The following is a 14,819-nucleotide window of genomic DNA, read 5'->3' as shown; positions in this document are numbered from 1 at the left end:
AAGGACTGATGCTGAGGCTGAAACTCCAATACTCTGGCCACCTCATGCGAAAAGTCAACTCAATGGAAAAGACCCTGATACTGGGAGGGATTGGGGGCAGGAGGAGAAGGGGACGAAAGAGGATGAGATGGCTGGATGGCATCACCGACTCTATGAACAGGAGTTCGGGTGAACTCCGGGAGTTGGTGATGGACGGGGAGGCCTGGAGTGCTGAAATTTATGGGGTTGTAAAGAGTCGGACACAACTGAGCAACTGAACTGAACTACCTAACTTTTAACAAACATTTCCTGGTAGCTTCTACATGACAATTTAAATCCATCACCCAGCTTTCACTTTTAGAACCTTGAAAGCAAAGCAGCATGATCAAAAAGTTTGATCAACTGTTCCCAACAGTGAAGCTGCTCCAAATAACCTAAGGAGCCAAATATCATGGGACTGTTTCCTCTCAACACCATTCAAGGAAAATTTAGAATAATGTACAACTCTACAATTTAAAAGGCTGGTGGGAAATAAATTTTATTATTTCCCGTAGACTCTATGAAAACACACCCAGAACAGTAAGGGATATGACTGTAAGTTAACAATACTGACCACTAAATCAGTTATTTCCTCATCACCCACCATACAATCTTCATCAAGTCCTTCTCTTGATGAAAGAAAAAAGAAAGTCAAGTCTCTCAGTCGTATCCGACTCTTTGCGACCCCATGGACTGTAGCCTATGAGGCTCCTCCATCCACGGGATTTTCCAGGCAAGAGTACTGGAGTGGGCTGCCTTTCCTTCTCCAGGGAATCTTCCCAACCCAGGGATCGAATCCAGGTCTCCCGCATTGCAGGCAGACACTTTACCACCTGAGCTATCAAGGAAGCACTTCTTCTCTGGGAGCTTACTTAAAATAAAGGATGTGTGCATCTCTTAAACTGAAGGTTTGTTTAGTTACAGAGCACAATGTGGAAGTTCTTATGTTCAACTTCAGCAGACTGACTTAGCGAGAATTACCCTGCAATTTTTCTCCACCCTTTCACCTTCAGCATTTTATCACTTAGCTCTTATCTTTGCAGTCTTATGTCTTTGCTACTATTGGAGATGCATTTTTTTATTCCCTTATAAGTCACTTTAAGATTCTTACTGTAAGTAGGTTGGTGTGTGTATACACACACATACATATATATGTATATACATACATACATACATATATATATAGTTACAACTTAAATGTAGGCATTCAGCAACATAGAACTAAATTTCTAATCAGAGAAAAGTAAATTTCAAAAATGACCAAGACATGAAAACGGATCCATGGTAATGGAAGTAACTCTTAGTAATCACTGTGGCCTCCTGTGATTCCCCAAAGCCTCTTGTACCTAATTCTCTTACAGTATTTATGCCAGAGTATTTAACATTGTTCTGCCTTCCTACGATATTGTCACCCTAACACCTGAACAAAAAGCCTAAAACACAATATGTACTTAAGGCTACTCAGTTACTCATTGGATGACTCTCACTTCTGCCTTCACAGATTTTTTAACATCTCTGTAATTAACAATTATGTTTATTAAAAAAAAAAAGATGCTGAAAAGTTAATAAGGGGGAAAAAATTCATTGATTTATTTTTTTCTTTCTATCTTTTAATCCCTTCACCCATTTTCCCTACTTCCCATCTCTGGCAACTATCAATCTGTTCTCTGTTATACAGGATTCTTTTTTTTAAGATTCCACATTTAAGTGCCATCACATGGTATTTGTCTTTCTCTAACTTCATTTAGCATAATGCCCTCAAAGTCTATCCATATTGTCAAAAATGACACGATTTCATTCTTTTTTTTATGGCTGAATAATATTCTTGTGTGTGTGTGTATGTGTATCAACCCACTGATGAACATTTAGGTGGCTTCCATATCTTGACTACTGTAAACAATGTTGCGATGAACATGAGGGTACATGTATTTCCAGTTAAGTGTTTTCATTTTCTTCAGATAATACCCAAAAGTGAAACTGCTAGATCATACAATGGTTCTATTTTTAATTTCTTGAGGAATCTGTTTTCCATAGTGGCTATACCAATTTCCTACTCCACGTTTCACCACTGAAGCATCTTTATTAGCCTAGAAAATGGTGAAACTGTGAAGAAGTAGCTGTTCCTCTAAATAAGTGATGTGAAAGTCAAGATTATTCCAATTAATTTAACAAAGGAATTTCTCAGGTACCCTAACAAAAGAAGGAAAAATGCCATGGACACTAACCAAACTTACAATTTATAAATACTGAATTAGGTCATTTCTGAAATTAAGCTAGGACAACTCCTTTTCCCTCCTACCACAAAAAAAAAGCAAAAAAGAGAGACAATTTGCAAATAGTGTGTGCCGACATCCTGTATCTCCCTGCACTCTCCATCTCCTATCAAGCACCCCCTGAAAACCTTTTCTACTCCTCAGGGATCACCATCTCCAACTATAGAGGACAAATATGGACCCCCATAGTGCCTATTTCTTCATGTGGAATTTATCCTATGTCCCTGTATGATAATTTTGCACATTGTTCCAAAAGCAAGGTTTTTTTCCCCTTAACAACTCTGCATTCTCTTTCTGACTATAGCATTCAGCCTTACAAATCATCTTAACGGTTTGCTAAAAACCAGGATAATACTTATCAGTTTAGTTAGGCTTATGCTATTTTCTTTCTCTGAACTGAAATTTTTGATGTCTAAATTTCAGTCACAAGCTAATAAAAAGTAGTTCTTATTCAGTAAAAACATTTTAAATTAGGTTTTTCTTTATTGGAAAAAAAAAAAAGGTATAGGTAGGGCATACTCTGTTGCACATACTGCTATTTCTCCTTCATTCAACGTCTGAACAAATCATGGAAATATATACCAAGTAAGGCCTATATGGTGTCAAAATTTTATGATGAACTTAGTAACTGCCTCTAAAAAGTTGTACTTAAAACTATGCCTATCAGTAAAGACCAACTAAGACTGGCTAACTCTTAACAAACTGTACACTGGCCAGGAAAAAATCCTGCTAAACTCCAACTGCTCAAAACACTTTCAAATACATGCTGAAGAAGACTGGACTAATATAGATGTGATGGCATTATTACAACAAGATTCAGGAGTCCTCCATTACTTCCTGTCAATATGAAGTAGATGCAGCCCTAATTCGATCAAGGCTCTCGAGAAACAGGAAACAGAGAACAATGTACAAAAAAAAAGGAAAGAAAAAGCCCAGTGGTTTAAGTCACCTTCTACCAAATGAGGTAAAAGCAGAAACTGGAACATTTCTGGTTTTATGGAAATAAGTAAGAGAATGCAATTCAGAAAAACTTTGTCAGCTGCCAAAGAAAACAGAATAACCTTTTGCTCACAAAGAGACTGATTAAAATTCATGTTCCTTCTTGCATTCAAGCTTTCCACATGAGCTGAATACAGAGGAAAATTAACCACATTAAGATTCACAATAACTATAAAAAATAAACAAATTCAGAAAGTTAAATAATATTTTCCCTTTAATATTCCAAATTCAGCTTCAAAGAAAGAAAAGAAATGCACATCAGAACGTCCTTATCTGCTACAGATAACCAAGTTCTTATCTTCTTTTACTTCTACTTAAAAGAATCTCTCATCCAACTGGCTCTGGAAATAAACAGGCACTCCAAGAAACACATGGACAGCATATGGCATCCTATAGGAACCTGCGAAAATGAACCACCTGTCTCTTAAGACAATGAAACCTACACACCATCAACAGGATGTGTCCTTGCAGCTGTGATGGATTTTTAAAGATTCACACCACTTAAGTCCTGGCTGCTATCTAGAAGCCCGCCATGTACCACTCCTCAGGATGCAGAGCATCACTCCCCCAGTTTCTTCCTGTCCAGCCTGCTTTGTCTCCCACAGTTTTTAGAGCAAAGAGCCTGTGAGAATTCGCTGACATCAATCGGGAAAGCTAACTAATCAAAGAAACACAGATTTCTAATCTTGCCCTCACATGCATGTCTATCAATGAAACCTTCTCTGCAGACACTGGGTCCGTTCGACAGCACAAAACAAATCTCTATCAAGAAATATACCATCAGTTACTGGTGAGAGCATCACTAGAAAAGAAATCCTGAAACAGAATGCTTATGTCTTATCTGAAACTGCCATCCCGATGCCTCTGATTTACTTCATTAAGTAGAAAAAAAATAGCACCACTGAACACATCTCGTTAAAATGATTCCTGCAGTGTCAAATCAAGATTATTTATATTTTAAAAGAAACAAAAACATCACTTTATGTCTGCATTTTAAATGACAGTACAAAAACCTGAAATAAAACAGAAACCTTTTGGGGCGGGGGGGGGGGAGTGCGGTAATGTGTATGCCAGGAATCCATTTAAAATGGAAGAGATGGGGATTTTTTTCAAATACCTTATCAGGCCACCACTGCAAATCTTCTCCAAGAGACACGGGACTTTGAACAGGCGTATTCTTCTTATCCAAGTTTGGCTCTCCTTCCTTGCTGGTAGAGCCCCTTTCATTATCAAATGAGGCTCCATCAAGCCACCTTCGCTCACGTAAACGTAAAACGGATTCACGTTCACGCAACAGCTCAGAGTCTCTCTCTAAGGGAAGAAGGAGAACTGGTATGCAATTGGGTCACACCAGTGGGATAAAAGTAAGCCACTCTCTAGTAAAGACCCTTCAGGATGCAACTAACAGCAGTTTATCCACCCACAAGAATTTAATGTAACTATTTATCTAATAAGCCTGACATGCAACATTCAAAACATTTAACTCTTTCAAGTGAATGTATGAAAATGGTAAACTAGTTCTTTAAGCATTTTTCTGAATCCAAATATATGCTTTTAGAGCAGAATTGCTTCAAACTAGATTCTGGACATTTTACATGGAGTTTTAAACTTCTAGTTTTCATTAAAAATGCTTATCGTAACTTTTAAAATTTATCTATTAGAAACTATTCATAAATTAAAATTTTGACATGTTAGATAGATACATAAACCAAAAAATAGCATTTGTTAGAGATTCTACACATAGAGGGGGGAAAAAACTTTAAAGGGGTAAAATAAAAATCCATTAACTGTAAAATTTTTGATAATCTTTGTTTAGAGTAATTTTACAGACTAGATTTTTGTGATAAGTCTTATTTAAAAAATTCTGAGAAATTCAGAATTTTTTTTCTATTTTAAGAATCTTTATAGAAAAACTATTTTATAAAAATGCTACCACTGAAACTGGCTTACAAACTTTTTAAAACAAGTTTTCAGGTTGCTCACACGTTACTGTTTTAACTAGGCAATTAAACTTTCTAAGACTTGGATATTAAGGATTAAAAACAATATTAAGTTGAACCATATAAAACTGCCATCCATGCAGGTCAAACATGGTCAAGTACCACCAATTTCATATGGTTCAGACTGAAAGAGATGCCCACATAGAATGCCCTAAGGAAGAGCAAAAGGAAGAAATTTAGAAGGAGCTACTTGTTAGATACTGAATATCTGAAATGTAATTCTTGATGCATTTAAGGCAGTAAAATATTCACTTATTTTTAAAGAATTTGTAAGCTATTACGTAACAGTTTCAGTATACTAAAAGATTATTGTAAGACTGTTGTTTTAAAACTGCTTCCAAATAGTAGGCATTTGCAGTACAGTCTTAATATAAAATAGCATCTTTTCCAGTTTACTAATGCTAAGTAAATAATACAGCTGATTTCTTCCTGTTATTTGAATCAAGGAGTTTTACTTTCTGAAAAGTAAATATACTGCCTTTAAAAAGTTAAAATGCCAATTAAATATATGTCAACATATACAGAGAAAGGCTTCTGTTTGTACGATTTCATAATCTTTCTAAATTCTACTATGAACTAAAGCTCTTCAAGATTTTAACTTCTGGAAATACTATTTTAATAAGCTAAGTATTTATATATATTTATTATGGATCAATCTCATTCCAATAAGTTTTTTTTGGATTTAAAATGAAGAAAATAATCACCTTATTTTAATCAAATAAACTAGAAAGACTTATTTTCTGAATGCTGCATGTCACTGTTAAGTAGAATTCTGCTTTTAGCTCAGAATCCATATTCCTAAATTTAAAAATATAGTTAGATAAAACATAATCCTTTATGTGTGTTCTATAATGCATTAATAGATAAAATCATCTCTAAAGTTCTACTGTGGCTCTTCAAAAATCAAAAATAATTATTTTAATGCCAAAGCATCCAAGAACACTAATAAATAATGATTTCATCTAGTGTAATATTAAAAGTTCAAGTACAAAGAATTCTACCACTAGCTCTCCAGTCAGCCAATAATCACCAAGAAATAAATGCACAATTACCTCGAGATGAGCCTAGCCTGGAAAGTGACGACCGACGAAAAGAAGGGTAACCAAAATAGCTAATGTCTTCAGAAAACATGGCGTCTGCATCGATAATGACACTTGGGTGGGCAGAATGAATGTCAGCATCAAGAAGAGACATAAGATCCTCTATAAAGTGAAACAAATATAAATGAAACAGGTACAGAGAAAAAATCTGTAGACCACTGAAAAATCCCTTAAAGTTAAAACATTAAAATCAGGGGCTGATTACTGACATAACCTGAGAAGAGAAGCAGTAACTACCTAAGAAATAAAGTTAACATCATTAACATAGAGTTTAAGGAACATCAATTGCATGATTATTGCTTGGGCTACATCCTAAATAATCACAAGAAAAAAGGATCATTATTTAAGATTCTTGTGACATCACAGAGATGATACAGTCAAAATCTAAATGCAGTTCAGTTATTACATATTCAGTAATAACAGCATCAGAACAACATTCCAGAGGCATCTGTCAGTCAGCAATAAAGCTATGCACATACATCCATGCCTTTATTAGGATGAAACACAAGTCCACTGAGCAGAAACAGGTCCCTATTTTCCCTTAAAAAAGATTTTACAATCAAACCCTATAGGGAGAAATACCTACCACCTTGAAAAGAACAGTAAGAAAACCCACTGCACTTTCATTTCATTTCATTCCCCAGTCAAAAAAAAAAAACAAAACACCTCTCCCTAGAGATGAGAGAACCATGATGGTGATCTACCAACCTCCAGGCAAATAAGATTCACTAGCTGTATCATCACCATCATCTCCATCTTCATCATCCCGGCTAAGTAAATTATTTACAGCAAGGTTTACATCAAGATTTGTGCGCTGAAGTTCTCGAATAATGACACTTCTGGATTTGCCTTGTAAAACAACCTGGGCCTGAAATAAAAAATAAGGAAGAGTGCTACGTTAATTTTCTTTTTCGTAACTTTTCTAAAAATCAAAATGAGTTTTCTAGGATCAAAACAGAAAAGCAGTATTTCACAACTCATGATATAAATCATGGCTACAGCCCACTATATTTGGGCTTCCCTTGTGACTCAGCTGGGCTTCCCTGGTGGCTCAGAGGGTAAAGCGTCTGCCTGCAATGTCAGGAGACCCGGGTTCGATTCCTGGGTTGGGAAGATCCCCTGGAGAAGGAAATGGCAACCCACTCCAGTACCCTTGCCTGGAAAATCCCAGGGACAGAGAAGCCTGGTAGGCTACAGTCCACGGGGTTGCAAAGAGTTGGACACGACTGAGCGACTTCACTTTCTTTCTCTTCTTGTGGCTCAGCTGGTAAAGAATGCACCTGCAATGCAGGAGACCCGGGTTCGATCCCTGGGTTGGGAAGATGCCCTGGAAAAGGGACAGGCTACCATAAATCATGGCTACAGCCCACTGTATTTAGTTAAACCTCACCCTGTCCTGCTTTTATGTTAAGTGTTCCACAGGATCCATACCTGTGAAATCAGCTCCTCTGGAATCACAGATGCTGGGATAACTGGCTGGGGCTGGCTGCCCAGAAGCCCAGATCCCCGATCCCGTCCCGTTCGAATTACTCGAGTCTGTCGGCGAGAATCTCGCGCTCCAGCTGATGACCTACCAGAGGATCCTCCTCCACTTCCACCCACTCCAGAACTCCAGCGACTTCTAAATTATCGGAGAATTTATAGAATAAGCATTTTAAATAATCATTCAGAAAGATTCCTCCAGGTCTCATTTTCACTCTCTTAGGACATGATAAAAGCTATTTTTCTAATTGACATGGTATGTTACAGTAGTATTCTGACAGAACAAGATAATAGAACTGAGCTTTAAAATAACAGTTCTAATTTTTTTTATGCTTAAATATAACCTCACTTTTAAAACATAAATACCACGTGCATTTTTTTAAAGAACCACATACCTAGCATTTCTAGACATGACTCTAAAATGAGTTATAATACATTTCCTCTTTGTATGAATGACCTATCAGACATAACTACCAACAGTCTGTAATGCAAAAAGTAAAATTCAAAGCTTAAATTTTAAAGACACAAATAAATGGAAAGACACCTGTGTCCATGGCTTGGAAAATTTAATATTGTTAAGATATCCAGACTGCTTAAAGTAATCTACAGATTCATCACAATCCCTAGCAAAATCCCAGTGGATTTTATGCCTCAAAGGACATAATCAACAGTGAGGAAGGAACGTACAGAATGGAAGAAAATAGTTGTAAATCATGTATCTAATAAGAGGTTAATATCCAGAATATATAAAGAGTTCTTACACTCAACAACAAGAACAACAAAAATCAAATAACCTGACTTAAAAAATGGGCCAAGAATGGCCAAATAAGCATAAGTTCAGCATCACTAACCATGAGAGAAATGCAAATCAAAACTATAACATATCACCTCACACCCATTAGAATGGCTACCATGAGAAATAGAAAACTACAAGTGTTAGCAAGGATGTACAGACACTGGAACCCTCATGCACTGTTGGTAAGACTATAAAATGGTGCAATGCTATGAAAACAGTACAAAGTTTCTTAAAAAATTAAAAACAGAACCATCGTGTATGACTCAGCAGTTGCATTTCTAGGTATAAACCAAAAGAACTGAAAACAGAGTCCCAAAGAAATATCTATATACCCCTGTTCAAAGCAGCACTATTCATAACAGCCAACAGGTACAAGCAACCTACTATCCAATGAAAAATGAATGGTTAAACAAAACATGGTATATACACATACACTGTAATATTATTCACCATTAAAATGGAAGGAAATCCTGATACATGCTACAACATAAACTCTGAAGATATCAGGCCAAGTGAAATTAAGCCAATCACAAAATCACAAATGATATCCAAAGTAGTCAAATTCACAGAAACAGAAAGTAGAATGGTGGCTGCCAGATGCTAGGGAGAGGGGTAGAGGGAGCTGTTTAATGGAGATAAAGTTTCATTTTTACAAGATGAAAAAGTTATGGAGCATTCCTTCACAACAATATAACTATATTCAATACTAACTGAGATGTGCAGTTATAATTGTAAAGATGATAAATTTCATGTAATGTGTTTCTAAACATGATTTTAAAAATATAAAGTCATGTGTTATCCAAAAAAAGCTATGTTCTAGAAAACAGACATGTTTTCAACTTATATGCTTTGTGACAATTATGCAACAGAACATAATAAAGGATCAATGAAAGATACAAATAGATATTAAAATAAAATATTAAATCAGCATTTCTACTTCATGGTTTCCTGTAAGCTGTCAAAATTAAGTCAGGTGGAACTACTCTTGTATAAGTTTTTAACAGTCAAAAGCTAAATTTATTATCTCAACTTGAAAACAGGAGGAACCACACTAGAGTCTTAAAAAGATTTAACTAGTGTAACTGTTATGTCCCCAGTTTGCCTGAGGTACCACCAGAGTCAGCGTACTGTCTGAGCCTATTATTATTTTCACTCCCAAATTTCCCAGTTTGGACAGTAAGTTATATGGCCAATTTGCAATCTCTGTTACACAAAACCTCAACTGAGGTTAGTTGAAAGACAAAGGTCAAAATATCTCTGGCTTGCCCATTCATTAACCTGACTGTTACTATGGAGGATACCACATTTTCCTACTCACACCCACAGTGCAGGATTTCTTCTGCTGGAATCCAAACAACCTACTAGACTTCCTGCCTCAACCGATGCTAAACATTCCTCTATCCAGCTTGCTGTCCAGAGAAAGAGCAAGGCGTTTGACTAAATATACTATGATTATAGTGAGCTCTGCCTCTCTTTCTCGCCATATATATATATATATATATATATATATATATATGCTAAGTCACTTCAGTCATGTCCAACTCTGTGCGACCCCACAGACAGCAGCCTACTAGGCTCCCCCGTCCCTGGGATTCTCCAGGCAAGAACACTGGAGTGGGTTGCCATTTCCTCCTCCAATGCATGAAAGTGAAAAGTAAAAGGGAAGTTGCTCAGTCGTGTCCGACCCTTAGCATGGACTGCAGCCTACCAGGCTCCTCCATCCATGGGATTTTCCAGGCAAGAGTACTGGAGTGGGGTGCCATTGCCTTCTCCGATATATATATATAGTGAGATATAAATATTTTCAATATTAAACTCAAAAATAATGTAAAAACCAGTTTCTACTACCCACACCTCACTCATCAAATTAATCCTACAATTTGACCCCATTATAATACTCAAGATACACAAAGTGACTCCAATCAACTGGGAAAATCACTCATAATATGGAATTAATCCAGTTTGCAATCTTAATACCCATGGGATAACAATCTTAATACCCATGGGATAAGTGCTGTCCATATACTTGGCTAGTTTAAAAAAATGTACAGCATCAAAAACAAAAAAAGTCTGAAAAACTGTCATAAACAAGAAAAGCCTACAGAGAAATGACAACTATCCACTGTGGTATCCTGGATGGGATCCTGGAACAGAAAGGACATTAAGAAAAAAATGAGGGAATGTGAACAACCTACAGCCTTCAGCTGATGATAATTTGTCAACATACATTAATTATAAAAAGTGTACCAGGCTTATGTTACATGTTAATAGTGAAAACTGGGTATGGAGCATACAAGAATTCTCAGTACTACCTCTGTAATTTTTCTGTAATCTAAAACTGTTAAAAAATATGAAGCTTATTTAAAAGAATATATACATATACACATGCATACAAACATACACTTACATACTAGATAGGTATATGTGTGCCTGTGCATATGTACACATTTATTTCCACGGAAATATTAACTAGTTTCAACACTTAAGTCAGAAGATTTCCCATAAAAAAACAAGTTTGCAGCTTTTCTTAAGATTAAAGGGCGGGGGATGGGAGAGAAATGGAAGTTTGCATTTGGTAACAATGGCCCTGTAGACTTCTATGGTAACATCAACTGTTTAGCTGCCTCCTTTAAAAATGGGTGATAACAAACAATGGATAAAGAGACTTTAGAAACTAATATTTCCATTTTAAACATTCTTTAAACACACACTCTCTTTCTCCAAACAAAGTTGGTGTTCTTCCCCTTCAAAGTTGGTGTTCTTGACCAACTGAAATGCGCTTAACAAAAATATCCTGGAGATTTTTAAAATATCTCCCAGGATAAATCTGAGTAATTATGAAACAGAAAAAACAGCAGCTAGAAAGCCTTAGCACACTGCCAATTAGCAAAACCCCCAAGGGAAAAACATTAAAAGTCCTAGAAACATTGACTGTTATGTATTCCTAAGAATGATCAGTTATAATACATAATCAATTCTCAATTACCCACACTGACAGCAAAAAAAAACAGTATTAATTATCCCAAAATCTTTCAAATGCAGTTCTCAAACAGACACCACCTGATTCACAACACCTCTATGAACCCAAAGGGAACAAGCCAGGACTCTGAAGGAAGGGGCTGGAGACCAAGGTCTGTGGGGACAGTCTTTCATATATGACTGCACCTGTATACCCTAGATTCTCTAATAAATAGCAAGCTTCTTTAAAGTTTACTATTTCAACACAGGAATGTGGGGGGAGGGGGGAACTATACAACTCGGAGAAAGAAAATGTATTATGAAGGGTAACATTTTTGACTTTAAAATTTCTTAATTTACAGAATACTGGTTACAATTTTTCCATCAACAAACTGAGAAAAATGTTCATACAGGCCAAGAGAAACAATCAGCCTTTAAGTGCTTACATTTTGTGGACATCTGCAAAACCAAATAAAGGTAAACATATGGCTTAGTCAGTGGGAACACTGTGACGTTTTTCAGAATTGCAATCATGAACCCAATGCTAAAACAGAGAGTCTGTTGAGGTGGAGCAGGTTTATAAAAACATGATTCAAAAAAGCAAATATAATCAAGCATAAGTAAGAGGAATACAAAAACTAATGATTCTCCCTGCTTTCTAAAGTCTTAAAACTAGCCTTAACCTTCTTTTAGAGCAGGTCTACTAAGGTTTTTATCCAAGCTCAAATGTACTCCTTTATTATCATCTTTGTTGTGTATTTCATTACCAAAGACATAAAATTCCACTACTCTCTTTCAGTCATCTTGTCATGCAGTCTATTATAATTGGTTATATCCAATTATTTAAATCTAGGATAATTTAAGCAACAGAAACAGCAATGGATTACAAACCGTAAAATAAAACAAATATCCATGAGACCATAATAACATAAATAACTCAACAGTAACAGAATAAAATAGAATAAAAAAGAAATGGGAGAGGAGGAAAAGTTCTTCCTTACAGTCAAATTTCAATTAATGAGTGTAAAAGAAATAATAAAAACATATTTTAAAAAGCACTACTTGGCCAACACCACAGTAATGAAAGAAGAAATTATCAATGGATTCTACAGTTAATGAGCAAAAGTATGATGGAAAATGGACTATTTACATAGTCAGGAAGTATCCAGCTGAGCCACCAGGGAAGCCCATCTCCCCACAAAATACATTATTTTGTGTATTAATATAAATACATTAATACAAAGGGGGAAATCTTAATAGTAACTTTATACTTGAGAAGCCTGGCAAACCTCACTTTTTAACTAAGTGGTCAGGGATAACCACCATGGTAATGAGAAAAGTCAATATCATGTGCCTCCACATATGATGCAATGAGAAGGTCACATCATCACTTCTGTGGTATTCTTGCCAAAAATGCATCATCTGTAATCCCAATCAAAATCCCACCACGTTTTTTGTATTAACAAACTGATTCTAAAATGTATAGCGAAAGGCAAAATATCTAAATAGCCAGCACAATACTGAAGAACAAAGTTCTTTTGACTGATTGGACCCTAATAAAGGAACAGTAATCAAGACAGTGTGCTACTGGAGAAAAAAACAAATAGATCAATTATACAGAATAAAGAGCCCAGAGACAGACCCCTATAAATACTTAAATACTGATATTTGACAAAGGAGCAAAGGCAATACAAAGAAGCAAAGACAGCTGATTCAATCATTGCTAGAACAACTGGACATCCACATGGAAAAAAGACACAGACCTTCACAAAAATTAAAACGGATCATAGACCTAAATGTAAAACGCAAAACTATAAAACTCCAAGAAGATAGCAGAAAAGAAATCTAGACAATCTTGGATTTGGCAATGACTGTTTAGATATGACACCAAAGGCACAATGAAATAAGTAACTGATAAGCTAGCCTTCATTAAAGTCAAAAACTTTGGCTCTGTAAATGATGCTTGTGAGGATAATGAAAGACAAGTTACAGACTGGGACAAAATAACTGCAAAAGACATTATCTGACTAAAGAATGGTTATCTAAAATATATCAACAATCTGATGGAAAAATGAGCCAAAGACCTTAAAAGAAAATTCACCAGAGAAGAGCTACATTGGGCAAATAAGCATACAAAAAGGTGCTTCATATATCATCGAGCAAATGCGAATTTAAAAAAAACAAGCCACCACTACACGCCTATTAAATGACCAAAATCCAGAACGCCAAATTCAGCAACTGTGCTCCTTGGCGTTTAATCCAAAGGAGCAGAAAACCTACATCCACACAAAAACCACCACACAGCTTTACTCATAACTGCCAAAATTTGGAAGCAACCAAGATGTCCTTTAGTAGCTGAATATGTAAATCAACTGTGATACATCCATACAATGAAATACTATTCAGCACTAAAAAGAAATGAGCTATTAAGCCATGAAAAGATATGGAGGAACCTTAAATGCATACTACTAAGTGAAAGAAGCCAATCTGGAAAGGCTAAACATTGAATGATTCCAACTATACAACATTCTAGAAAAGACAAAACTATGGAGATGGTAAAAAAAAAATCAGTGGATTTTTAGGACAGTGAAACTACTCTGTATGATGCTGCAATCAAAGATGCATGTCATTATAAACTTTTCCAAACCCAGAGAAGGTACCACACCCAGACTGAACTCTCATGAAAACTATGGACTGTGGGTGATGATGTGCCGGTGCAGGTTCCTCAGCTATAACAAATGGACCACTCTGGTGGGGAGTACTGATAACAAGGGACGTTACACATGTGGTCAGGGGGAGTATGAAAATCCCTGTACAGTCAGTACCTTCTCATTTTTGCTGTGAACTCGAAAACTGCTCTTAAAATATAAAGACTTAAAAAAAATGCATCACCTGGGTTTAATCATGAGGAAATGAGACAAAAATCAAACATTCTACAAAATAACCAGTTTTCAAACTTATCTGGAAAGATTGAGAAACTGTCCCAGATTGGAGGAAACTACAGAAGCATGACAACAAATCCAACAGAGGATCCTGGACTGAATCCCAGAGCAGAGCAACGTGCTCGTGGGACAGGTGATGAAATCTGAATAAACTCTACAGATTAAGCACTGATCACTGTTGATTTCCTGATGTTGATAACTGTACTATGATTATGTAAAACGTTAACATTTGGGGAAGCTGGGTGAAAGTT

At 36.1% G+C, this 14,819-nt stretch overlaps 1 protein-coding gene across 1 annotated transcript in view; it reads right to left on the bottom strand.

The window, feature by feature from the left end:
* Positions 1–14,819, bottom strand: part of UBR5 (ubiquitin protein ligase E3 component n-recognin 5) — a 138,693-nt gene that overhangs the window by 72,927 nt on the left and 50,947 nt on the right. Inside the window, exons 6-9 of the mRNA XM_052651971.1 lie at positions 7,822–8,011; positions 7,099–7,258; positions 6,343–6,492; positions 4,408–4,601 (exon numbers count right to left, since the gene is read on the bottom strand). Of these exons, the coding sequence (XP_052507931.1) occupies positions 4,408–4,601; positions 6,343–6,492; positions 7,099–7,258; positions 7,822–8,011 (694 nt within the window). The remainder of the gene's footprint in view (positions 1–4,407; positions 4,602–6,342; positions 6,493–7,098; positions 7,259–7,821; positions 8,012–14,819) is intronic.

The sequence above is a fragment of the Budorcas taxicolor genome, chromosome 14 (genome assembly GCF_023091745.1).
Source record: "Budorcas taxicolor isolate Tak-1 chromosome 14, Takin1.1, whole genome shotgun sequence".
Lineage (NCBI taxonomy): Eukaryota > Metazoa > Chordata > Mammalia > Artiodactyla > Bovidae > Budorcas > Budorcas taxicolor.
Note: the sequence above shows the minus strand (reverse complement) of the source record. Positions and strands in the feature narration are given on the sequence as shown.